This window comes from Anser cygnoides, chromosome 5, assembly GCF_040182565.1.
Source record: "Anser cygnoides isolate HZ-2024a breed goose chromosome 5, Taihu_goose_T2T_genome, whole genome shotgun sequence".
NCBI classification, from domain to species: Eukaryota; Metazoa; Chordata; class Aves; order Anseriformes; family Anatidae; genus Anser; species Anser cygnoides.
This window is the reverse complement of record NC_089877.1, coordinates 55,331,223-55,358,487: the sequence shown is the minus strand read 5'-3', so window position 1 is coordinate 55,358,487 and position 27,265 is coordinate 55,331,223. Positions and strand designations below refer to the sequence as shown.

At 39.2% G+C, this 27,265-nt stretch overlaps 1 protein-coding gene and 1 long non-coding RNA gene across 12 annotated transcripts in view; one reads left to right on the top strand and one right to left on the bottom strand.

The window, feature by feature from the left end:
- WDR20 (WD repeat domain 20) overlaps positions 1–9,339 on the bottom strand; it is a 60,622-nt gene extending 51,283 nt beyond the window's left edge. For 8 of the 9 annotated variants that reach the window (XM_066998356.1, XM_066998351.1, XM_066998352.1 and 5 more), the window contains exon 1: positions 8,989–9,336. In XM_066998356.1, coding sequence (XP_066854457.1) covers positions 8,989–9,252 — 264 coding nt within the window. In that variant the 5' untranslated portion in view covers positions 9,253–9,336. Of the gene's footprint in view, positions 1–8,988 lie in introns of all 9 variants that reach the window. The other variant, XM_066998357.1, reaches the window with a different exon arrangement.
- Positions 9,340–9,417: 78 nt separating this feature from the next.
- LOC106046998 (uncharacterized) lies at positions 9,418–26,687 on the top strand. Of its 3 annotated transcripts, XR_010832012.1 has the most exons (5): positions 9,418–9,919; positions 17,212–17,292; positions 19,070–19,254; positions 21,931–22,181; positions 22,664–26,687. It is a non-coding gene; the product is annotated as an uncharacterized lncRNA (long non-coding RNA). The 3 variants fall into 3 exon arrangements; XR_001213550.3 differs by having other exon boundaries at positions 9,421–9,919; positions 21,931–26,687; XR_010832011.1 differs by lacking the exon at positions 21,931–22,181 and having other exon boundaries at positions 9,422–9,919.
- Positions 26,688–27,265: the final 578 nt, after the last annotated feature.

Here is a 27,265-nt window from a genome sequence, read left to right as displayed (position 1 = left end):
ACTCAGATGTATTGTTATCCTTGTGACTGTGCAGGCTAAAGTGTCCATAGGGCACCATTCCAATAGTTTATTTCATAAGACTCGTGGATTTGAACACAGTTTCAATATATATCGACATCCACTCAGTCTCTGGTTGTCACTGCTCCTCCTTCCCTTAATTGAGAGGAAGCTTTAAAACCATAAACTAGAAGTATAAAAAAAGTATATTTAAAACTATAAACTGGAGTCCTCTGCAAGTTTTACACGATATCATTTCCCTGACAAAGTGCATGTAAACTCCCAGTACAGGTAATAAGAATTACATCTTGCATTCCTAGTAGACTGAGGATAATTAAATTTGCTCCTAACGTCCAGTGTTCACACAGAGTTCTTCCTCCTTACCCCAGGGCATTCTTAACCTAAAGTTCTTGCTCAGACTAGCATTTAGTCTAACTTTACTCTTCACATTCTCCAGGTGTACAAAGATCAGGCACTATTAAAAAAGGAACAGTACAACCACTTTCCAATCCCATACAGAGTCAACAACAGAAAAGTAGTATTTTTTGACCATTACAGCCACCTGAGAATTAACTGAGTGATTAACTCTTTAAATTAGAGACTGATTAGAGCTGGTAAATCAAAACCAAAACCAAAGTGCAGAAGGTATCCCTTAGAGATTTGTCATTCCATTACAAACAGCTTTAGTGAACAATGCAAGAGTAAAAATCCAACTCCAAGTTATGCCACTGTCACCGGAAAGAGTTTCACTGTAGTGCCTGGTGGTCCTGCCCACACAAACTACAGGGCTACATTCAGCCTACTGACAGTCTGCTCAACAGAAGCTGAGACAAGCAAAATCAGCTGCTTTATTTTAAGCTCCAGGGGGCAAGAAATTGAAGGAATGTAGATGCTGGAAGATGGACTGCATACACATTTGGACTTACAAGTGGGGTGAAGTAATCAGGAAGAAATACTCAATTGAGAAGGACACAGCAAAATACTATTTTACCTTACAGTATGGCACATTTCATGTTGCTGTTTAGTTTCCCTAAGCTTTCCAAGAGAAGAAAGGCATTATCAGGTTGAAGAGCTTTGGCCTTCCCTGGCCATTTTCAAACAGTAACTTGTCCAAGTGTGTCAACTCATAGTCAGGACAACAGGACAGCATGTGGCCTTTGAATACACATTATTCAAAACAAAGTATTTTGGAAATATTTACGATATTTCCCCGAGATCTACACTAATACTTCAAAGTAGGGCATTAAACTTGGTTTTACAATGTCAAACAAGACAATTATGGCTGCGACCCTCTCAGAGGTGGGTCTAGGCAATGTTTAAATAGAGTCTGAAGCATCTTCAATGCATATTTTAACTATTAACTGTCAGATGTCAAAGCATAATCCAAACTCCTTGCAATCTAAGCACACAGTACAACCCTTTTGTAAATATTCTGACAAAGCTGGCTCACAAAACTCTTTAGTGTCACAGAACTGTTTGTAGTACAAACGATCATTATTTACATCTATGAGGCGTTATGACTAAAATTTTGTTGTCCTGCAAAGATCAAGCACCACAATTAATGGCTTTACACTAAATTTCTCCAACTTACTTCATGTACAAATACATTTTAATACAAAACAAAAATTCTACCCACAGTGGCAAAAAAACCACCTCACTGCCTACAAAAACCTGCCTACCAATTGAGAGGTTTGGCCAGCATGACCCAGTATTCTCACTAAAACATGCCAGCCAAGCAGGCAGCCAGAGATAAATGAACTATTACCTTGGAGAGCAACCCTTCAAAGGATGTCCTGCAATAGCTTACTGAAGACACGCAGTTGTGATAGAGGCTGGAAGCACAAACCAGCAAAGGTGAAAGTGCTACAGACTACAAGCACTATCTACCGTCCAGAAATAACCCTAGAGAATAATCACCTTGCAAGCTTCATCAAGTGCAAATAAATGCTTTCACAGCAATCAACACTTAACAGTGTCATTGTAAAACAGCTATTTATTCTTTACGTTTCCTTTTACTCAAGACAGTCCTAGGTGTTCTAAATAAGCCTCAAAATAGAGTTATCCTCTTAAACCTACCTTTTACTCCTGTAACCCAACATTAACTCTTCACTATTTTCCTCAAAAGTGTCATTGGAAAAAAAAAGGGATTTAAAAAAAACAACAAAACAACCAAACCACCACCCTTCAGAAAACTCTACAGGAACAGTTTGTAACATGTCTTGGCAGTCCTTAGTACAGCCCAGCTAAAGTTAAGAAAGAAAACATCTATCTGCATCATAAAACTCAGGCTGGTAAGTATATCCATCAATTAAATTCTTAAACAATTTCCTGAAGTCTTTCAAACACCTCCACAAGCACAGATCAGCAGGTAACATATTACTGACCCAGCCACAATATCTCCACAGGACTGGTGAATCCAGTTGCAACATAACTACTCTTATCTACAAAACAGAGGAGAAAGACTCCTCAGCAAATTAAGGGATTTCCTGGAGAAAACAAGAAACAAACAAAACCACAAACAACCCTACAACACATTTCTGAAGGAGGACGAATTCGGTTAATAGTGTCACGTCCAGAACACCTGAAGAGTTGTGGACTATGCAAATCCCTGTAGCACAAAAAAGGAGTATTTTTCCAGCCGCAGGATGGCATCAGATACCTTTGAGGAAAGTTTTGATGTCTTTACTGTGGTAGTTCCATTAGCCAGCTGTGTTTGTCTTCCATTTGACTAGAAGAGCGATGTTAGAGTCCAGTATAAATAAATCTTTCAATGCAGAACACTTTGTAGCAGAATTCAACAGTCACAGTAGTAAACCTTTTTTTTTTGGTATGAAAAACACCAAAGTATTGTCTAGGTGCTTACAGACATAGGGAAAAATCCCATACTAGGAAAATTTGCTAAAAGCTGGCACCAAACCAATATAATTTTCTAAAAAAATAAAAATAACTGGACTAGAAGAAAAGGTCAACAGCAACGCCTTGAAATTAGGAACACTTTTGGTAAATCTCATGTGACACACCTACAGGCAAACTAAGCATCATGTTTAAGATACCTTTTTTAAATGGATGAAAGTACACATTAAACTGTGAATGACATCAAGATTAGCAGGATTATTTGCACTATGTGGCACAGAATTGGAAACAAAAAGCATTCTTTAATAAAGCTACTAGAACAGAATTCAACGAAAATGCTATGTGGTATTTATAAATTAAGAAATCAAAGCATGGAAAAAAACAGCAACATGATAAGAAACAATCCAAGTGAGTCAACACTATGAGAAGAATTCAAAAATGTCAACATTGTTCAAAATGTTAGCAAGAATATTAGAAGACAGACACAGCAGGCAACTGTTCTCCCTTTCTCTGTATCAAAATCACAGTAGAAGCACTATACCTATTTTAAGTACTGCAAATAAAAATAAATGCTAGTTAGTTGAAGCCAATATAGAGAAGAGCAATCAAACACTCAGAAGTCATGACCTGAGAAGCTTAAAAGGACTAGATTTATTTTCCTTTGGAAAAATGAGAGGACAAACTAACAAGTTTTCAAATACGTAAAAGCTAAAGACAACAGTCAACTGTTCTCTATGATCCTGGCAGAAAACAACAATCAGCTTGTTCCCCCCCCCCAATAAAAATTTAGCTAGATATTAGGGGAAAAAATATGAAAACTAGGCCCCAAAACAACTATGAAGGCTGTGGAACTCATGTTTAAGAACTGGTCACAAAGATGTACGTATACTTCATTCTGCGTCAGAGCAGGTACATCTTCAAAGACCTTGACGAATCTCAACATTTTAATACCTCATACATGCTACTAAAACGTGCATCTTTTTGGGAGGCCTGACATATCTCAGTGATCTCTAAGTGTACAAACTCACCTCCCCACCACAGGAAAGCTGGCTGTTGCTCCTGCAGATTCCGGCTTCCAACCTAGCACTGTCTCACGCTGCTCCTCCCAGAGCAGTGCAGTAAGCACAGTGACAAATGCCACCCCTTATCACTCTGTCACTGAGACAAGACCCTAGATGACCACAGTCTGTAGAATGCAAGTAATCATCAGGGATAACACTTCTCAACCAGACAACAGAGACTCCAATATCAAGCCAGACATTAAAAGGTAATTTAGAGAACCGTGAAAGAAAAAAAATCCTACATGCGATCAGTATTTTTACTGATAGCCAGGGATTACCAACATGCTAACTCTTAATAAAAGAAGTTAAGATGTGAGATTACCTCCATCTTAAAGTAATTATTTCTAAGCCCATTGCTCAATGTAAGGTTAAAAAGATAGTCAAAAGATTCTGTCCTCCATGCCTTCCCCAACAGAAGCTTATCACCTACACGTTTCTACCACAATACCATTACAACACACTACAATGTCATGCAGTTATTGACAGACTGCTGCTTTAGGTAGCTGCAGAAAAAAAAAAGAGTAGGACTGAAGATAAAGCTTCTTTTAGTGAGAAGTTCAAAAAAAAAAGAAACAACCACAGCCTGCCAGATGTTAGCAGAGTTGGTCGTCAGAATTCCCTTACGATGCAAAAAGCTTGGTCTAACATAATAAGCTGAGCTACACATTCAAATTCCATAACACCCCAATACGGGAGGTAGAAGCCAAGGCAGCGTACTTCCATATGACTGTACTGCAGTCCTAGTTACAGATTAACTTGCCCAGAGGCCTTTACAATAAACAGAGAATACACCAATTATCATAAACACAGTTTACAGGAAAATGCACTAGCTTCCAAGTAGGAAGGGAAACAGATTTGATAGTTAATGTCAGCAGCGATCGTTTTGTCAGTCATTCCTAAGGCAAGGAAGATGAGATAGCACGCTCCTTTCCAAGCCTAATGAATCAACTAATAAATCATTTCTCAAAGCCTGCCACAAGCCAGCTAAGTGCTCCAAGACTGTCTTACAAGCAGGACGCAAGTAATGGCCCTCATTCCTGATCTGCGGCTTCAGAAAAAGGCAACCCATGCAAAGCATCCATGCATCATAGTTTGATCAATCATTTTTTAACGCTTACCTTATACTTTTACTCCATGAAGCAGCAACAGAAAAAAGGTCTCTTGTAACACCTATAGCTCTCAGTCGAGATTAAGTCAACAATCCCTAAAGGACAGATCATGCCCAATCTGACTTACGGCTGAAGTAAAGGCTTTGTTCAGGTGAGACCTCATAAGGCAAGAGATCCCATCTGATAGCACAGGCCTCTTAAGGGGAAAGCTTTGTTCCTTTTCCCCACAGCCTTTTCTTTGCTGCCACTGTGCCTGCTAACACCTGACCCCCGGAAGAGACAGTTAACTTGCCAAATCAAGAGAAAAATCTACCCAGAAAGGGAGCAGGTATTTAGCTGCTGGTTTAGCAAGCTGAACTAGCTCAACCTGAGGCTGAGCGCTGCCAAGGCCAGCAAGGAGAAAGGAGCACACTGTCAGGAAGACAGCTCACTGCTAGGCCATCATTTCCAGCTGTCGCTACATCAGTTCGGTTTGTGAACATCCACCCGTTCAATTTAACAAGGCGTCATTGAACACATCAATTCTTAATGTCAAAGTTAAGGAGTACCGAAAGGGAAAGCCCATTGACACTCAGTGCAGTTGAAAATAATTACATACTTATGTAAATAAAGCAACCACATCTCATTAAATCACAGTTTAATTTCTCCTCGCTAACCTATAGGATCACTTACTTTTTCAGTGGATCCAAATCAAAAAGCAGCAGTTTTTGGTAAGCCTGTGTTGCCTTATTAATGGAAGGAGAGCTGCATAAGTTCCATTACAAAAAACAATACAACACTGGCTTGTAACTGATGGGCTTTCTTTGATGACTTCATTGTCATGGAATATATGAAAACATGGTAACATTTCATGGTAATGTTTTATGGTAACATGGAAGAATAAAATAATAAAAACTCAGCTTCCTTTTTCAGGGAGCAAAGAACAAATTTGTGTGGAAATACATTTTTGCTCAAAAAAAAAATGTATCTCTAAAGACAGCTTGAAATGCTGCCCAAAACTCTCCTCTGCCTCCCCAGTAAATTATCATCATTATTTATTGGTACTCCAATCTCCACACCACTGTCCTGGTCAGTGGATGTAATTTTTCGACTGAGCTTCTTGGAAAAAAAAAGAACAAGGTTAAAAAAAATCTCGAAAAGTGATTTTTTTTCTTTATATAAATTAAATATTCTAAACAGAACACAGACATTAGCAGTCTACTTTAAATGATGACTTACAAACTAGACTTAGCAGATGTTAATATATTTAGGATTTAATGGAAACTAAGAAAAAAGCTTAGCATCATTGATTTCAAGAAACATGCTTTCAAGTGGTACCTTTGACTCAATATTTGCATTATTTACTCTTAAAAGTCATTCATGGCTCAAGTGTGACTCTTACTTGATGTGCCCTGATCTGCAATGGATTATCAATACAAAGATTATAGCAGTATCTCACAGACACAGCTCCTTCAAAGAAAGTCCTGGTGGTTCTTTCACTTGTTTTAATAAGAGCATAACATTTCCATAGCAAGAACAGAAGCAGACCTTAAAAAAAAAAAAAGAAAATCATAGCTACTTGATACATGCAGAGTACAGCTTCACTAACTTCAACCTGTACTCATTTTAGTGACTTCACCAAAATGAAGAGAAGATTAGAGTCTGGAAGCAATTAGGGAAATTTTTACGGGGTACTTAGATAATTATGAAATAACAGCTAAGTTATTAGCATTTGTATTAGGCAGAGGAACACAAATAGGTTGGCCTTCAACTGACTAAGTCCCCCTTGCCCTCCCATTGCCAAGGTGAGACATGCAAAGTGGTAGTTTGTCCACTTGAACTCAGATTTACATACTACCGATTTAGGTAACATCAGCTCTCTCCTCTTACAGTAGCCACAAAAAAAAAAATCTAACTTTTGATACTGAAAAACTCAATAATCAGCTGAAAGTCTCTCAACCTGTTCTTATGCCGACCTTATACATAAAGTAAAGCGACTTCCAATTGAATAGTTTCAAAATAAATTCCAAAGAAACAAGTATTACAAGTTTCAGACAGTCCATCTTCCCCATTCTCTGTTAAAGTACTTTCCTTAACCTATTTAGCTGGTTCTCTGGATTCATTGAAGTTTTACACACATAAAATATCAAATATATTTTATTTGTTAACATTTTAAGAGCTCACTGAAACAAACTACTCTGAACAAAGCGTACGTTTTACATTATTCTGAGGAAAAAATATGTAATGCTCTAACAGGTATATCTCAAAGCTCACAAGTTAACTATCTGACAAACTAAAATTTTCTGTTACTGCGTACCATCAAAAGCAGCTTTCAGCATCTAGAAAAAAAATATTACAACGCTAAATCTCAAAGCCATTTTGTGATTTCAAAAAGTTATTCAGGTCCCTACTTTCAATGCAGTTCAGAGCTTTAGATTTTATTTTTATTTATTTTAAGTGTGACAAGAGATGACTAAGACAACTTGCAATAATCACACGTAACATTAAACTACATAAAGGCCTGCTCTGTAATATGCAAGAGAACTCTACAGTTACTTGGTATGGAAAAACAAACTTAAGATATCAGAACCCATACACAGTAATAGTTTAAATGACAGATTTACAGAGATATTGACACAATATCTTGTAAATTGTAGAGACAGCAATTGCTTATAAATAGCAATTACTGCCTGATACAAAACACTCATCACGCGCTTAAAGAAACTTGCCTAAGGATTATTTAAAACAATTAAATTATGAAAATTCATTAAAGTGTGAAACTAAAATCCATACACGCTTTTCCACATAATTATATATGACATATTCGATCTGTCAAGTCACAGTCAACAGATAACGAGGTAGACTTTATTCTCCAGTTGCTGCTTATGTTTTATACAGAGGAGCAGAGATTTGGGCACTAGCTTAGGGGACCGTAGATTCAGGTACTTCTCCTTGCTCACCCACAAGCTTTCTGCACAGTTTTAGGTACATCTCTAGTTCTCTGTGCCTTCATCCCCTGTTGCATGCTGGACTAAGATCAGGAAGATTTCAAAGAGCTCACCTTGCAGCAGGTGAATGCCAAGTATACAAGATAACTAACACCCATTTTTTGGCACATAAACCAGAAACCTAACAGTTGTTATGCCTGTGTTTACATCCACTGAGCAACGCCCATTCAGTCAGCATGACAAATTCTGAATCCTTCTCTAAATGCCGTAAAAATCAAGGACCTTAAGACACACTAAGTAGCAAGGGTTTGTTCATAAATACGGTGACCTTAAACACCAAATGCACGCACTATTAGCCCTGCATCAACTGCTAACTGTTAAGGAGTCTATCTCAAGCTGCATCAACGGTTCTTTCCTGTAAAAACAACTTTCTCTGCATTCGTTATCTGACATTTAAAACTCATCTCATCGCACTGCTCCCATCTAGGAACAATCCCCGAACCACTCCACGCTTCAAACTCATGGGAAAGGCCTCAGCTTAGGGCGAACACCGTAGCTCTTCAACCGAAGCGACAGACACCCTCCGCCCACCGGCCTAACCGCAGGGATTTGACACCACCATAATCACGCCGGGCATTAGCTCCCGGCCACCTCGGCCCCGAAGCAGCAGGTGAAGGAGGCCCGGAGCCGCCTTATTATTGTCAAACCCCCTCTTTCCCATACCAATGTCATTCGCAGCGAGGCCCCGCGCAGGCACACCCCTCCGAACACCCCCCACTCCCAATCCCACCGCTGCTGGCACCGAATGTGACATCCCCGCCCTCACCCAGCCAACACCAGCCCCCCTCAGCCCCAACCCCACACCCTGCCCCTCACAGCACCGGGTGAAGCAGCCCCGCAGCTGCCGGCCCCGGAGCTCCCCGGGGGCCCGAGGCAGCGGCGCCCGCTGCACCCCGCCCCCGGCACAGCCCCCACAGCCCCCGGGGACCCTCGGCGGAGCCCCGGAGCCCCCCGTCAGCCTCCCCCGGTGCCTCCCGGTACCTTGCGGACCCCCTTGTAGATGTAGAAGTAGAGCTCCCGGCCCACATTGAAGCAGAGCCGGTCCCCGTTGCCGCTCTGGTCGTTGACGTTGACGAAGGAAACGCGCACCGGGTTGGAGCCCTGCGAGTTGAAGGGCACCCGGTTGGGCCGGCTGTACTCCGAGTGGCTCAGCAGCTTGTACAGCCCCTCCCGGGTGGTGAACTGGGTCTTAATCTCGTTCATCTCCTTCCCTCCTCCCTCCGCCGCCATCTTGGAAAGGAGCATTCATCCTGCCCCGGCGCCCGGATGTGGCCACACTGCGCAACCGCCGCCGCCGCCGGCGCTCTCGCGGCCCTGCGCGGAGGCGGCCACGCAAACGGCGTAAGGGGGAGGAGCCGCCGCCCCTGTTTACCGCGCCGCTGCGCCTGCGCCGAGCCCGCCGGCCCGGGGGAGGGCCCGCAGGGGAGGGGGCGGGGCTGGCAGGGAGCGGGGCGGGGACCGCGGAGGGGCGCACAAGATGGCGGCGGCGGGTTGGGGGTGGAGGGGTTGGGATTGGGATTGGGGGTTGGTGGTGGGGTTCGTTAGTCCTGCACGAGGATGAGTTGGTTAAAAGAGAATAAATGCAAACGTAGTCTGAGGCTCTAAGCCTGTGCTCCCCCGAAATTTTCACTAGGGAGGCAAGTTTCCTCTGAGTTTAATTATATCCTCCTCACAGTTGGCTTAAGCTAATCAGAGACTGCTCTCCAGCTGTAAAAAGAAAGAAAAAAGGTGACATCTCCTCATCTCCTAAAAAAAAATGACATCTCTGACATCAAAACATGACATCTCATCTGTCTTCAGGTACATGTTTCCACCGCCTCCCTTGCATCAGTTCCAGTAGTCATGCAACAAAAGGGTGAGTCAGAGCAGTTCGAAACTAATTCCACCAGAGAAATGGCAGGCTCTCGGTCAGGTAAGCAAACTGTTGGTCAGCAATGAAGCTGGTACAATTCAACAGAGAACTGCTAGAGACAAAATAAGGAAGGACTTGGGAATGTGTAGCTAGGGGAAGATCAGCACATTGTTAGATTGCCTTCTAATAATGCACTTTCAAAGTGTGGTTTCACGTTGTATCAGAGTTGCTCTAATGTGGCTGCTAATAAAGGGGTTTTCCTGCTCTCTTTTTCCTTGTCTGACTGTCTGCTGCTACTTCCTTCACCAGCAGTGTTGCTCATCTGACCTTATGATGAGCCGCTTCTGAAAGATCCTGGGGTAGAGAATTAAATCCCCTGCAAATGTGAAATGAATCGGGTTAGATGAAAAACACTGACCGGGTAAGGGAGGGGATGGGAATGCAGAGCAGGAGGGATGCAGAACCTCCCTTTCTTTCCACTAGATCAGCTCAATCACAGAAGCCCACTCAGACTCCGGGGGGCTAAAGGGATTTATTTTCAAATCAGTTTAGTTCGAAGGGATTTAGTTTGAAGCTAAATACCACCTTATTGCTGATCATCATAGTACAAGGTAGCTGAGAGACAGGAAACGGCTGAAGGCCTCCACGTTAACTCGTGCGAAATAGAGTATGTAACTTAGTGAATATCTGAACAAGTACAGATAATCGAACTGTAATGAGGCCAGGTATTGAAGCCTTGCTTGAAATTCTTAAGATAAGGCCAATCAATAATGACCAATAGATCTTTCCAGTTTATCAACCAGCTGCTACATAGTATTGATGTCCTCCTAGAAGTACATGAAGTAGGTGAGCAGACCTGCAATTATTTTAAGTCTTCATCTAGAGAGTGGTTCTTTCATGCAGAAATTTCATGAATTGAGTTCCAGAAAGAAGGTCAGGAAGTTTTCAGTCATAAAAAAAAAAAAAGAGCAGGAAATGCAAGGGTCTCTTAATGACAATAATATTCAAAACAAAGATCTAACCCAAAAAAGTGTTGCTCCAAGCTGACATACTGAATATGTCTTACTCATTACACGCTGACAACATTGGGTAGATCACTCTGAGCGACAAAACAGGCAACTTTGGTAGAGGGATCGTGAGGAATGCAAACTGTACTGAAACCACAGCAGGCCATCTATCACTGATGGAATGAGTGTGATCCAAAGAATAAACAAAGTTAACATGTACCTGGTTATCAGCAGTACATGATGGTGCAGAAAGTCAAAGAATTGATGTAGTGTTTAACATTTACCAAGAAACATCAATAAAAGCTGCTGAGAGATTCCACAGAGAATCCAAGACAAATATTCATTTGAAAAACACAGCTGCAAGTCACAAGAACGCTATTGTACAGCCCCATCAACAATCCTCACCAAATACGTGGTTAAAGAATGGGAAAAAGAGATTACAGTGATAAGCCTTATGAAAAAGTTCTCTGTACTACTTGTAAATTCTTCTGTTTCAAGCTAACTAAAGATTATAGTTCTGAAATGATCCCATCAGGACGCCCATAGATGTTTTGTTTTGTATGTACAATCAATGAATGGAAGTCAGGCAGAATCACTGCTTTATTGTGCCTGTACTTATCGCAAGTGTTAGGGTAAGCTGGAAGGCAGACATGAGCAAAATTCACTAACATTAATAAAATAGTGTGGTTCTTTGAGATTGATTTATACACAGCATGAATTGGTCCTGCAGCATTTCAGGCTGCAGTATTATTAGTGCTTTTGCTGACCATGAGGAAACTGGAGCCTTAAAACTTAAGTGATACAAGTACAGTTATTAACAAAACTTTTCTATGCTTGAATTGAATGCCATCTGTTACTTGCCTAGAAGTGCAACAACTGAGATCAGTGATGCTTTTATCAGCTCTTCTGAGGAAAAAAAAAAAAAAAAGGATTGTGACTACACCTTATTCCATCATGCTAAAAGTATCTATTCGAGCATGCACTGCCTGCAGATTATGAGGAAGGAATCAAGAGACCATGTCTGCAGTCTGTGTCAACTGTAGGCTGTCTGTCACATCTTGCTTGGGTTACTGTTGCCAAACAAGAATTTAGGTATTTAGTGGCTTCAGAGTATCAAAAGCTTTGCAATGTGTTACTTTTTACCAAATTGTGTGTGAGAATTACCAGCTGACACAGGTATACACAGATAGGTATACAACACATTTGAGCTAGTCAGAAGATTAATGTTGGAAAGGAGAATGGCATGCAAGTTCCATTTAATATTAGGAAAAGAAAAATTGTGATGTTAGAAATACATTTCCAATGACTTACATGGATTTTAAAGTACATCTAATCTACTTTGATCATGAGAAAATACTGTTTATGGCATAGTTTTAAACATTTTCAGTTCATAACTCCCTATTTGCATTAAGAATCTCTTCTTAACCACTACATATAATTAACACTAAAGACATATGTTAATGCATTGTTTTATGCATTACAAAACAAAAGGATGTTAGGGAAGCAAGTAAGTCTCTGCTAATCTAGAATACATTGTGCGTTTTTGTGCTTTTGTCCCTCCCCAGGAACAAAAGCGCGTGGAAAAGAATGGTTACCATAGTTTTGACAATTCATTTCTTAAAAATAAATGGGTATTTTTAAAAAACAAACATTTGCTTTGAAGAAGGCAAGGTAAAAGAAATCTGATTAAGAAGCGTTTGGACTGTGCACTTAGTCACATGGTCTAAAATTTTGGGTAGACCTGTGTGGTGCCAGGAGTTGGACTTGATGATCCTTATGGGTCCCTTCCAACTCGGGATATTCTATGATTCTATGATTTATGGCTGGGATTGGATGACAGTGAACTCTGTTGTGTCTTTGAAGGATTTTATTTTGCTGTTTGCAGTCAGCTCTCTGAAAGTTTTCTCCTGAACAGACTAGCTTACCTCCATAGTGAAATCTGCTATTCTTGTCAAAAACAGTTATTATCTTGAAGCTTTAGCTATCCTGGAAATTATGTTCTCTGAAGATAAAACTGAGATTATGAATTTAATTTAAATTTTATGGGAAGCCACAGAGATTGGTTTGATATGCCTGCAAATAGCTTGTGTTTCTGAGAAGTGCTCCAGCATTATGTACTTCTCAAAACTCCCTAGACATGGAAGACATTATCCATACATAGAGTAGTGCTGTAATCCAGCTGAGGAATGACAAAGCTGTGAATAAGTAATGTCTGATTGTTGTCCAGCAGCAATAATTTAGTTCCTTACAAAACTGGAATTTCTAGACAGTGATGCTTATCAGTGCTGCAGTGTGAGAATTTAATGCCATCAAGAAGGCCAAGAACATGCCTAAGTTGCAGTCTGCAATAGCCCCTCATGTGTTTGTAACTTAAGCAGCAAAATATTAAGTATGTAAATTCTTCAAAATTATTTTCTCTGCTCATCACAGCCAGCTATTTCATTCAGCTGGTTTTCATTGGGCAGGTCATGTTGGTGATCGTGTTGTGATCATACATGATTATTGATAGGTTTTGCAGGTCAGCCAAGCAACCTGTAGCTGGTGTGCACAACAGTTAGTTAACAGTTAGTCATCCATGCAAATTAACACGAAAAGAGGTTGTCCTTGTGTGCTTGAAGTCTCCCTTCAGAAGAACAGGAAATAAGGAAAGCTGAGAAAATTGTCCTTGGAAAGAACAGCTAAGGAGAGGGAAGCATTACCAGCCTGAAACAAAGAGCTAAGTAAGTTCTTTGTTTGCCTAAAAAGTGGACAGAATAGAATGGCTCTGAACATTTTGCACTTTAAAGAGATCTGTAGATGTCTTACATTTGTCCTAGGCTCACTGGTCTCCCCCAGGCCATCTACTTAAATGATGATGGGCTCTCGTTAATAGCAATTATATATCATGGCTTAGTTTTGCATAGCTTTGTACATATTTAGTAAAGCTTGCTTGTTAATGTATGGGTTGTCTGTCCCGACTACTCCACTGCCTAGTGCCTAGATTTAGCACTATGGCAAGAACAAAGTTGTTGTCCTTCTGCATACTGTTTGCTGGAACTCAAGCTTGTTTTCTGGAAAAGACTGGAGAGTGGATTAATCTAGAAATGCACAAGCTAAGACCATCTCAATAGAGTTATTTTTCCATTGCTTTGGTGTATTTCTCAAGGAGGGACTGAAAGCTTGGTAGCATGTCCTGCATGCCCTCATCACCGTTTTCACAAGACAATGTTATCTCGAAATAAACATGTTGCAGAGAGCTTCCGGGTAAGAATGGCTATATCTGCTTTCTGCTGAGCCTTAGAAGGAGATTCTTCATCTGTGTCACAGGTGTAATTTAAATTCCACGGCCTGAATGACTGACTCCAAATTGTTTTAGATGAAGCATTGAAGTTTTAGGTAGATGATCTTCTATTGGAACTTTTTATGAGCTTTTCTGTGAGCTCACCGAAGCATAGAAGCTTTGGAAGCTGTATAGCACAGGCTGTTCATTCAGTGCTAGTTGAATCACTGCACGTTTACAGAAGGGAGAGCTCATTTCTCTGAACTGAGTGCTGGCTTCATTATGGTCATTATTATGGTCATGCTTGTGACTTTCATTTGCAAGGCAAGAAGGGCATAAGTTATATTCACACGTCTTAGACATCCATCTGGTGTCCACAATTTATTTGTATCTGGGAACTGGAAGATCGGTGAGCAGAACTGTGTAACTGTTTAGACAGAACTTCCCAATACAATTTTTTCATCAAAGTGGATTTATTTATTTGTTTACTTATTTATTTGTGATCTACAAGACAAAGAGAATAGGGATTGGCTGAGGAGAATGGGAATTTATTGCTAGAGCATATATTCTTATTATTATATATACCTTATAATTTCATCACAAAAAGTTTAATTCATAATAAATTACCAGCACTGAAGCTTTCAGAACTGTAAGTGCCTGTCTAGCTGGAAGTATGACTTGCTCCATGCTCAATGAAACTTGTACAGTTTCTCTCTTACTCTTTCTCCTACTGCAAGTGATGGGATTATTAAATAAAGGAGTAGTTTGAAGGTTACCTATGTCGAGTAGGCTCTTGGGTCCCTGCTTTTCTTGTTTACCTGAAACTACCATCCTTATCCAGCTCATACAGTATTATATTCTTAGCTAACGTGTATATATCAGTAATCGTTTAATCAAGTATGCACATTAGTGTGACATTCTTTGTCTTTTGCCTCCATCTTCTGTGACCAAGTGCTTGGTATAATACTATTTGTCATTTGCCAATAATATTTGTTCAATGGGTTAAATGCCATCTGATGTATGCTGTATTCACTGTTATTTTTATTTTCATGAATAGGTATAACATGATAAAATCAAATATGAGGTAGATAAATACTAAGTTTTAACATATATTTTCATTCCCATTGATGGCAAAAATGATAGAATCAGTTATTAAAGACATGTCGGAATATAGAAGAATGTCAATCTGACACTTTTCACAGATAATTACTTTCAATTTTCGGTACTAAGTTTCCAATTCAATGATTCGACATAGATAAGGACATTTGAGAGATGCAGTGCATGCAGGGTTCTTTTTTCTCTTTAAATCAATTAGCTTAAACTTCACTGTGATGTCTAAATATGTTCAGTCTCTACATAAAACAAAACCTGAGAGATGGACTTGGGAGACGAGATCAGTCATGTACCGTGTCAAAAAGGAAAGCCATATGTGTTTACAAGCTTAGACTGATTTTTTTCAACTTGTATTTGTATTTTTAGTTAAAGGCAGAAAAAAGCATCATATCTAGGATCCAAAGACAACATATATCCTTCCATTTCTATATTTGTGGCTTTATAGTTGTTTAGAGATTTAAAAAAATATTTGAAATAAGAAACCTACATATTTCCTAAGACAGCTATTGGTTTGGGGAGTGGTGGTGGTTAATGGTTGAATAGTTAAACATATAATTCATATAAGATTGAATAGTTAAACATACAATTCATATAAGACTATCAAAATAAAGTATCTCTTTTAAATAATGAATTCATTGAGAGGGTTAACCGCAAAAAACCAACAACAACAAAACAACCACAGCCTTTCAGAGTTATTACTCCTGTGCCATATATACAAGTATATATTGTTCTCCCTATCTATCTACATTTCTTCGGTATGACTTCTACAGAGAATATTTATATTTGCTGTATTAGCCCCATCTGGTGAATTCTAACTGCATTGCAAACTAGACAGACTTGTGCTCATCTCACATGTCCCAGATGGATGGTAGGGCATACGCAGAGACCCATATTCCTCCCTTTGTCACTGTAATGACGATAGTGCAAGCACCAAGAAGGAATCCTTATTAGTACTAACATAGTTTATAAGATTTTCTTCCATTTTAGTGGATTCATCTCGCAAGTTAGGATTCTGTTATTTTCAGTTGCATTCACAGATATGAACCGTCTACAATGCACTTTTGCCATTCACAGGGTTGTCTTCCTTTTTCTGTTCTTTAGTGCTCTTTGAACTGAGGTCATGTGTGACAGGGCAAAATCAGTTTATCTGTGTCCACTGCTCCAGTAGAAAGTTTGTCTTTAAGATTCTTTCTGGGAGAGAGCTCTGATCCACTTCTTGTAATTGCAAAGCAATGTCACCCATCAGTTCTTTTCAGACGAGCTGTTAGTGGACATAGGCTTCAGGCAACCTGCTCTAGGTGACCCTAGGTTGGATGAGATGACCTCCAACATGGTCCCCTCCATCCTCAACTATTCTGTGATTCTGTAAACTTACCTTTTACATAACCACATATATTTGTGCAATATCAATGTAAGTAAACATTATTTTGAGTAGGTAGCGTTTTACTTACCTTGCGTAGGCATAAGTGATTATAAATTTCTTTTGACGTGCAGGATTGGGATCTTAGTTTCTAGATAACAAATGAGGAGGCTGCTTGCCTGTAATATATGGGTTAGCAAACCCAGTCAGCCTTTGATATGCGATATGTGAAAATAATGCACCCTAAGTGCCTGTCTGACTGGAAGTCTGACTTGCTCCATGCCTAATGAAATTTGTTCAGTTTCTCTTTACTCTCCCTCTCCCACTGCATGTCTAAAGCAAGTGATGGGCTTATTAAAAAAAAAAAAAAAAAAGAAGTGTGGTTTGAAGGTTACCTACAGAAAGATGAGTGATGACAGAGATCTTTTACTGACAGACTTAGCTGATGAAGATTAGTTGCTCTCCTAAAGTAAGTTTGAATGTGGCAACAGTATGTTTCTTTCCATCATTTCCCTTGGAAAATTCAAATATACTCTTGTCATAATCTTCTAAATCATTCTAGTCAGTCTAAGTCATAATGTTTTCTTTTTTATGTCTTCTTTCTTTCCCACAGCTGTACCAAGAGACAACAGTGGACAAAACAGCACCAGCTGTTAGTGAGGCACAAGGTTCTCATGGCCTTTGTTCAAAACAGGTGAATAAAGGGGACTTAAATAAAGGGATCTTAACATACCTTAAATAGGAACATTAAATAAGAGCATACCGTAAATAGGAACTCTACACATTTAGGTGGTTTCAGATTTAATTACCTTTAAATGAACAAGAGGGACTTTATAATGTAACATGTCCCTTAAGTAAAATGTGTTTCCTTGCAGTCTTATTCTGACTTGAATGGAATATTCATAATTATACCACCTAAGTCAGTATCTCTCATTCTCCCCAAAAATTTTACTTACATTCTTAAAACAATTATGTCAGGGTGTTCCTACACAGGTAGTGTCTCAGTTAAAGGAGACTGAGAATATCCAGTGTCTGTTATTGTCATAACAGTAAAATTTAAACTCTGGGATGTCCAAGAATGTAAATGAGAAATTAATTATTGATAGTAAATCAAATTTTGTGATGAGTTTTTATGCTTTATACCACAATCTAACATGATTATATTAAAAAGCTTACTAAATTCCTCTTAATTAAACAATTATTCATCCTATGCTGTCTTCACCTTAAGCAAGAAATTATAAATCCGAGAATGCAAGTCCAAAATATACAATTAAATATTAGTATTGCACCTGCAACAATTATACTTCTCTGTCTTTTACTCTTACAACATAAATCCAAAATTATTTGTATCTTTCCACTCAGTTTAAAAAGCCATATAAGCCATATGCCACAGTCAAGTTTGTGTGTATGTATAAACATAGACATGCAATGAGGTTTCAGCCCCATTCACCCTTATTGACATTGAACCCGTGCAAACTCAAGATCAGCCAACAGGTGAAAAGGGAAAAACTTTTGCCTAACAGGCTGAAATAGTTGCTCATCAACACGTTATACTCCAACAAGGAAACCTTTTTGAAGGAGCCATTTTGCAATTCATTGGATGCACATAGTCTTGACATTAGTATGACTCAGCAAGTAAAATACTGCTAAGTTCCTAAGTATAGCCTGAGAATGCTCAAGCCTTCTGATTTTGTTGTGGTCTCTGAACAAAATCAGATTTCAGGCCATGACTGAGCCAAACAAGCTGGATCCTGGGAATGCCTGACCCAACGAACATAATCGTACTCCAGCTATCAGGTACAGGATGACTAAAGCTGCCTCCATTACTACTGTGAGGTCTGGCACCAAAACTTTCACAGACCCATTGTTCATGCTGCTGTCTCCTGAATTGGGCTCACAAAGCAAAACGGCAGTATGTGTATCACCTTCAGTGCAAGGCTCTCTTGTTGTCAGTGTTAATAATGATGTTTGTGAATGGAATTTGCTGTCCTCTGTCTCATAACTGTGTAATGTCAAGTGAACACATTGTAGAACAGCAGTGCAAGCACAGGTGCACAATCTGATATAATAGTGGTTCTAACTTTAGCAGCAAATTTGCCCTGGCTGGGTAATAATCATTGACCAAACTTTGTTTAGCAAGAGAATTAAGATGCTATCACACAAAACAACACCAGTGCTGCATTTCACTTTTAAAGAAACATTTTAAAAAATTATAACATTTAAAGAAAAAGGTCAATCTTAATGAACTTCTGCCGTATAAACTCCCTCTTGCAGTTCATGTGTTGCTGTGTACTGCTATGCTTTAGCAGGATTCTGAAAGTTGGGGGAAATACAAATCAAAATGGTTTCATTTCTGTAGTTATTTTATTTGTTGGAGCACAGAATATGTACAAAGCACCAGTTCATTGTTCTCAGGTAGTCAAAGACAGTTAATGTATTTGTAGTAAGAGAATCTTAATCCTTAATTTCAGGAAAAGCTTGCTTTTTGCCTTGTGCTCCACTTAAACTCTCAGATTTCATTCAAGGGAAACTCCTGGGCTGAACAAAGATTATCCTAGATCCTAAGGAAGACCAAAGAGATTATTTGGAAGAAAGGCAAATCAAAAAAATTGTGAAGGAGCATTCTCAATTCATCAGCTATCCAATTACACTCTTTGTAAGTGCCTTGTTTGAGATGCTAATAGTACATGCTTTGAAACACTAGTTGAATACTTAATGTCCATGCAGCATTCCCAGATGCTACTAGTACAGCATTAACTAAGCTGTCTTTGTACTGTTAGCAGGAACATTTACAAGAAGGACTCTACGTTGTGTTTGAGATAATTTCTGTATTTTTTCCTAATGATCACTTTTTAAGAGTACTGTCTGTATAAGATAGTTATACCACTTACCAGTCAAATCTGGGTACTGATCTTCTCATTCAACTACTCAGAGGATGTCTTATAAAACTAACATTTATGTTAGTGAATATTATAAGACACAGCTAATGCTTTTGGTAAAATCTGGACTATTTGACAATGAAAAGACATATTTGTAGCTGAAAATCCTAAATATGCAGCTGAAACAATAGATGCTGACTGTATACTTTATAGTGATGTAACCTAGGGCTGTACATTTGGGGCCAAAGAAGTCTGCCAAAGCACTTAAATATAATTCTGAAAGAGGTTTGGTTGACACTGACTAATTAGTAATTCTGGCTTTTAAGCACCAGATATTACAGCTCTAGCTCCAAAATTGACAACAGATAAGCAGAAAACAATTTAGGAAGACATTTTGAATACCAGGTGTATATTATTTCATGAACGAACTCTATGAAAACAAAACAGAATTGCAAATACTTCTCATGACCTATAGTCTTAAAAAAGCTGTGGCATGCAGCGACGTCAGTCAAGATGGAAATAACAAATGCAAGTTAATGAATAAAATAGGAATGTGAACGCAGAGATTTCTAGTGAAAAGAATGGCCCACTGCCATTTTCCATCTCAGAAAGCTAAGGAGAAGGAAGCCAAGTCATCATGGTTATATTTGGTATAAACTCAGGACTGTATTTCTTTCAGGTAAACAAACTTGGAACAGTTCTACAGAACTACGGGTAACAGAGTGATATTTCACTTTGACCAAATGGTCTGAGGAAATACAATTTTAGATAAGTCATTAGAAAGAGCAGCTGTGCCATGAAAAAGGGGAAAAAAGAGCTGAAAAATCCCTTCTTTTACTATTCCAATCCTTTTCTGCACTTTCCTGCAACTTAGCTTTGTAGGTCTACCCTGAAAAATAGCAAAAACAAGACAGAAATTGCATTCTATCATAATTTTTTCGTAGTTTTATAATAAAGAACTTTTCTGGTTAATGTAAACTTACTGCTTTTATTTAAACACTAGACAAATTCAAGAAGTAACTCAAATTCAACAAAATAAAAATACTTTCACTATTCCAGACATCTAATCCACATGAAGTGGGGATGTAGATATCCTCGGCTGTCAGCATCTGAAACAGTTTTAAATTTGTCAGTCATAAGAGTCAGTGTGGTTCTCAGTCAGATGAAAGAGCCTTTCTGGAGGTTTTTTTCTCTTTTTTTTTGTAGCCAACTGTGAGAGAAAAAAGGTAGAAAGTAATACCTCCTGGCAAGTATTAACCAGCACTGCTCTGATTAAGAAATAACCTGGTGACTTCTAATAACTCTGGTCTGTCCTACTTTCATAATGTAAAATGCTGTAGAGCAGCTGCATTATACTGACGTGCATATTAACTGGCTAAGAATACCCTCAGCTCAGCTGACTGCAAAGCAGGATTTCAATATAGATGGCAGAGTTAGTTCAGGAGATTTGCCTCACTATGGCAGGAAACATCACTTTGAAAGAGATGAAAACTGACTTTCCCTCTAATTCACTATGCCTGCTTACTGTAGCATAGCCTACAGATAAATTTGTATATGATTAATCAAGTATTTATACAACTCTTGACTAAATTTCTCAACGTATCTACTCATAGTCAGCTTTAATCAAGGTTATCTTAGTGCTACTATTCTTTTTTTGGCATTCTTTGGAAAGAAAGGTGGCATTCAGGGCTGTCCTGTTTTTTCCCCCCAAGAAATGCATCTTTTGATCTATCTGACACAGAAGGGAAAAAAAAAACTGTAAGTGGCAGAGTGATTACCACAGATAGCTGTGATGACTTAATCCATGATTATCTGAAAGTAGTCTGTAATTTTAGAACCCTGTTTTTTCCCTTAACAGTGTCTCTGTCATAAGATGAAAATACTAAGTCTGAAATACAGAAAAAATAAATTAAAATCTTTAGCCAGGTGCTACACAGTCCGCCCAGAACGTATGACAGATTCAAATTTGTTCTTCCCTCTTTCTTCCAAGTACAAAGAGCCAAAGTAAAGATGATATCCTACATTTGAAATACAGAAAGGAGTCAGATTCACTGACCTCTATTTTAAATGTTAATAATCTCTCATCCTGAAAAATGTGGAACCCAAGCTTGCACATTTTTAAAATTTCTGTGGCTTTACATTTTTAAAATTCTGTGGCTTCTCAAACCTTTGTTGAAACATGCATCTAAACTACTACCTTTACTGTTATACTGAATCCAACTCTTAGAATCTGAATATATACAGGGAAAAAGTATCAGGTTATTGCCGCACTTTATGATGAGGCTCTGTTAACTTACTTTTCTAGCGTTGTGACTTAACCACCATCACATTTTTTAAATATCTTAATGGGAAGTCTAGGATTTTTTTTGTCTGGGGGCTTTTTATTTAAACCACCTGCTTTCTGGAACAGCTTTTTCTCCAAGTTTCTTCTCTTTCTTCTCTTTCTGAATTAGGATCTATTGCAGCTTATGCCAATGAGTGGAAAAAAAGTTCTGAATCATGGATAATGAACTTACAGCTGCCACCATCTCTGTTCTTCCCACAAAACTAACATCTATGGAACTATTCGTGATTGCTTCTTGTTTCAAAGGGGTTCTGATGGGTTCCGGTGGCATTCTGTGGTCATTCTCAAAGCCAAGTAATTATACGTGCTGTTTTTTTTGGTCCCATGCTGGACAAAGACAACACACATTTCAGAAAACAGGTACTGCAGCCTCATGGTGCTCATAAAGCAAAGAGCAGAACCAAATGCTGGAAAGAACCACTTGTAATACTGTGGAAGACAAAGTGACCTTTGTCTCTCAGGTTTTCATAGGTATAATTCTTGGTCTGTACATATAATTTCAGCTAAGAAGTGCATAATTATGCACTTATTCTGGGAAGGTGTAAATCATGATATATGGCATAAAACTCCAAAAACCAGTATCTCTTGTTTAAGTCACAAGGGAATATAAAGATGAGGACAAATTTAAAATATCAAATTATACTGGTTATAATGTAATCTATTCATTTTGTAACAAACAGCATATGAAGTAATCTATGTTAAGATTAGACAGTTATGTTGGGTCTTTCCACGCTCATTCTCTCAGCCTTTCTATGCAGCTGAACTTTTATTATAAATTATACCTGGCATTTGTTAGTGGAAATATTGACTCTCGTTAAAAGTAATGCATTTTTCTTCAACAGTTCAAGTCTCTTCAGAATTCCTTCTGGAGCAATGACTGACAGTTACTGCACTCCCTAACACTTCCTTCAAAAAACATGTACATTTAGGAAGAATGATGCACACGGTGCCCTTGGTCCATACAATTATTGCTGCCACCTACGGTTCAGAAGTACAACTACATTTTGTGAGATCGATTTTGTTTTCTGCCTTTCGAGTATCTTTCCACCACAAAAAAATTCTAAGTGACTGTCGATCCTATTTCTAGTATGAATCACTTTTTTTTTTTTTTGTGACCCAAAGATCTTCTGATCATTTCGGCTCCCAAATAAGACATGAGAAAGCAGGAAATGGGACAGCCTGATGAACCATTTTAAGAAAGCATGATGCTTTGTTCAGTCAGTGATCCAAGCCAGCTTTACATTTCATTATGATAACATAGATTTTACATGCATAATTCTGGTGTGTTAAAGAAAACCAGACCCATATTTCCACATCTTTCTACTTATGTCAGTTTTCTGAAATCTACTCTATAGGCAATTTCAATTGCTGCAGTTTTGTTTTCCTTAAGTAAACCCTGAAGTACTGAGATAACGACACGACAAATCTGTCTCAGAGCTCAGACAGAATTAATTTCAAAAGCACTAAGGCTACAACATCAAACACTCAAAAATTAGTAAATGCTGGAGTCAAAATTCTCTATGCAGATTTCATTTAATTTCTTTGTGGTTTATAAAAATACAAAAGTCTTATTCAGCAACACTAAAGAAGCCTGTGGCAGAATCAAGAATAAAACCCTGGGTTTTCCTGAGTGTTATTTCAATGCTTTTAATATTAAATAACTTTCTTCCAGACGTCTTTTACTTTGTTCTTTGTTAATTTTGTAAGATCAATAAAGCTGCATAATTAAATCTTCTATTACAGTGCAAATGTACACAGGGAACAAGTATGGGGATCTTCCTTAGGAAATTGGCAAATGCAAGATTGAAGCCTATGCAGTTAATGCAGCGATATATCTAACTTTCTGGCACGTGTTGGTACAGAACAGTTTTTGATTAAAGACCGGTTTCTTCAAAATTTGGTTCAAATCTGAATTTTCTGAAAGCAGAAGTTGCTCAGATTCTGATGAGAATGGCAAGTCAAGTACTTGCCTGGGCTTTGACTGGGTATTGTGGTTGTTTTGTTTTGTTTTTGCATTTACAGTGATGTTTGAAGTAGTACATTTTACTGAATAAACAGTAGTTTCCCCATGTTACTTATTTTAATTCTGTATAATTGGGAAAAAAAATACCTTGTAACCATCCATCAAACACTGGTTACAGCAGTTGTTAAGTGGAAAAAAAAAATGGAAGAATGATTTTAGTCTACTTTCCTAAGGCAATGAGACATATGCTGTGATATGGTGGTTGTCCATCAGTCCCTCCTTAGTAAATTTGACCTACTTAAGCAATTCAATCAAAGCTAACACAGGAATAGAGATCACAGAGATATTTAGGTCTGAGAAAATCAGTAGGTGGGTAGCAGAAGTGCATCCTCTTGTTGCCTCTTTTGAAGGAAGGAACAGGGAGAATCCAGCTTTATCCTCGTTTTCTGGCTGTCCTAAGAGCTAGGAGGCAATGGCTGGCTATTTATTGCCCAAGCCCATGTGTGCACCACCCGTAGAATGGACTGCTTGTTGTCCAGGCTGGAAATCAAAGGATAGATAGATTTGGGACAGTGAGGAGAAGGTTCAGGGATGGCTGTGAGACATGGAAGGGAACAAGCGTGTGTGAATATGCCAAGAATGTAGGACTTGAAAATAACAGGCTTCAGCAATTGCCCCATTAATAGAGCTATTTGTTAAAATATGGAAGTGTACTAATCTCTTAGTTGAGAAAAGGGAAATATTTTGCACAGATTTTCCCCCAATATTAACTCCGGCAGAAACAAAGTCTGGAACATTTTAGCCAGAAACAAGCAATACAGATCTGTGATCAGTTAAAACAGAGGAATAATAGGAAAAAAAATGCCAGTCTTCACCAGCCCTTACTGTGTGACAGAACAAGAGGAATATATTCAAAAATTGGGAAGAAAATATTAGCTTTACAGAGGCACCCTGAAACTTGTGTTAAACAGAGCTGGGAAAATTCAGACGGTTTGGTATGAGATTACTTTCTCCTAGTGGATTTTTCAAACAATTTTGACACAAAAACAATAAAAATCAGTCTGGTTCGAAGACAGCTTTTGAAAGCCAAATAACACAGTCACAAAAGAGAAACAGAGTAATATGACTACTACATCAGACAATGTAAAGGTCTGTGATACATATTCAAACCTTCCACAGGTCTTCACATGCTTAAAATTAAGTATATTCCTAAGTCTGAATGACTGATTCCATATTAATCAAGAGATTAGAAAGGAAAAGATTTTCTTAAGAAAAACATCTTGAATATTTTGATCAAAATGTCAATCTTCATTTTTTTGTAATCTCAGTAGGAAAGCATGCAAATAATTTTAGTAGGATATTACAGGAAAAATACTAGACAGATACCCATAAATAATAATGGCTTAGCAATTCTCTAAAATACAGAAGTTATTTTGACCCAGATAGATGTTAGAAAACATTTCAGTTGATGTATTCTGAATATAAAATTGTTACAGCCTAAAAGGTTTGTCCTATAGAATTGACACTACACCAGGACTATATTTTATCTAAGAAAAGCATTAAGCATGCATTGGGTATAACTGCCACACTTTATTAGACAGCGGCAAAAAGCCATTAAGCTGCTTTATGGAAGCAGGGGAGCAAAGCAGCTGTACAACCACTGAAACCATAGTCACTATGCGAAGAAAGGAACATAAAATACTCTACAGAGGATTTTGGTGCAGATTGTTTTGTAGACATGTATTTGAGAGAAAGGAGAAGAAATGGAGAACCACCACAAACTCAGACCCAAAGAAGGTAAAGCAAGGAAACAACTGGTGTGAGCACCGAAGAGGTGGCCTGGGCAGGACCGCAGAACTTTCTAGGCTGAGCACTGGCTGAAATCCAGCTTCCTCAGTGAGCAACTACCTTCACTCTTACAGGTTTTCTTCCGTGTGCTGAGCAGCAGCTAATCTCACACTACTTTATGTTACTGTTGACACAACTATTAATTTTTCCTTCTAATTAAAATAACCTGCAGGACCCTGTATTTTGGCCAGCTGTTTGGGGCAGAGGTGTAACGCCTGCGTTTAGAAGGGCAGAGCCCTGTAAGTCATTGCACCAATGCAGATCCTCATGCAGATACTGCAGGAATTGCAGTGAAGCAAGCTGTAATTTTAAGTCCTCAGCTGGTCCTACATAATGTCTTAAACATATACTTAATGTACCTTCTCGTTTGTCAGAGAAGATAACAAAAAGGAACGAAAAATCCCTGAAAGACAGAACTCTGCAACAAAATCAAGCCTGTAGACCCCAGGTCAATCAGATGTTTTCTAGATCAAACTGGAGGATAAAAGGTTGTGGAGAATGTCAGATTCAGCATAAAGATCTTCAGTTATACGCATTAATAGAGGTAAGCATTGTAATATCTAATTCATTGGGCATGCCACCCACTTTAATTTAGGATGCTTAACTGGGATAAGGGCATGCTAGGCATCTAAAAATAGCATTCTCAAGTCAGTCAGATGCTGAACTAGATAGCTCTCTGGGGTACATTTAAGAGACAACAGAAAATGCCAAAAAGTCAGGCCTGGGTTGATTTTTTTCTACAGAAAGAGCATCCTTTCTATTCCTTCAATAAAAATAAAAGTGTTCTTTAGAGCAGGGAGATTCTCTAGGCTGATGTTTTCGTCACTGTGCAGTTTTAGCACGTAGATTCACTTAGTATTTATATCCCCCAAAGTGGATCAGCTCCAGGAAGAAAGTTTCAGCAGCCTGCTCTGGAACACGGGTGATGCAGATGGTTCTCCTGAGACACTGAAGACCTGCATTAATTCCTTGCTCCCAATCAGGTCGTTTGGGATATAAAAATAACCTCCTTGGTAAATGCGTTAATCACAGAGCTATGCGCTGCAATGAGACGTGTACTCATCAAAGTCTTTATGCAAGCTGCATAAATGCATGGATAAAGGTGTCTGTGGCCGTGCCCTTTGAACACCAGAGGAGATCTCTGACAGATCAGGCAGCAAAGGCCTTGTAGTCTGGGAATCCCAGCGGATTTCAGGCTCTGGGCTCTAACAAACCAGACATCACCGGCATCCGCCTCGCAGCTACTATTAGCACTTCAACCCTGAGGTAACCGCATTGCTATGTGGGTCCGCGCCTCTTGGCTTCGCTCCCTCGCCTCTTGTTATCCCAAAAGCAGCACAGAGCCCACGAGGCACGTCCCACAGCCCCCCGTTTGCCCCGCGAGAAGGCATTCCGCCTGCCCTGCTGGGCAGAAGGCTCCCCACAGCCTCCATCCCTCACGCTCCTTCTAGGAGCTTCGGCAGGCCGCGGGGCGGTCGCCTCACCCGCCGCTTGCGCAACCCCCCCACCCCCTCCCCTCAGCCCCTCCTTCCCGCGCCGCGCGCGCGCTCCCAACGCCCGCCCCACGCGCCCGCCGCGCCCGCGGCTGCCTGCCTCCCCCCCTCCCCTCCCCATCTGACAGAGCCAACGGTCA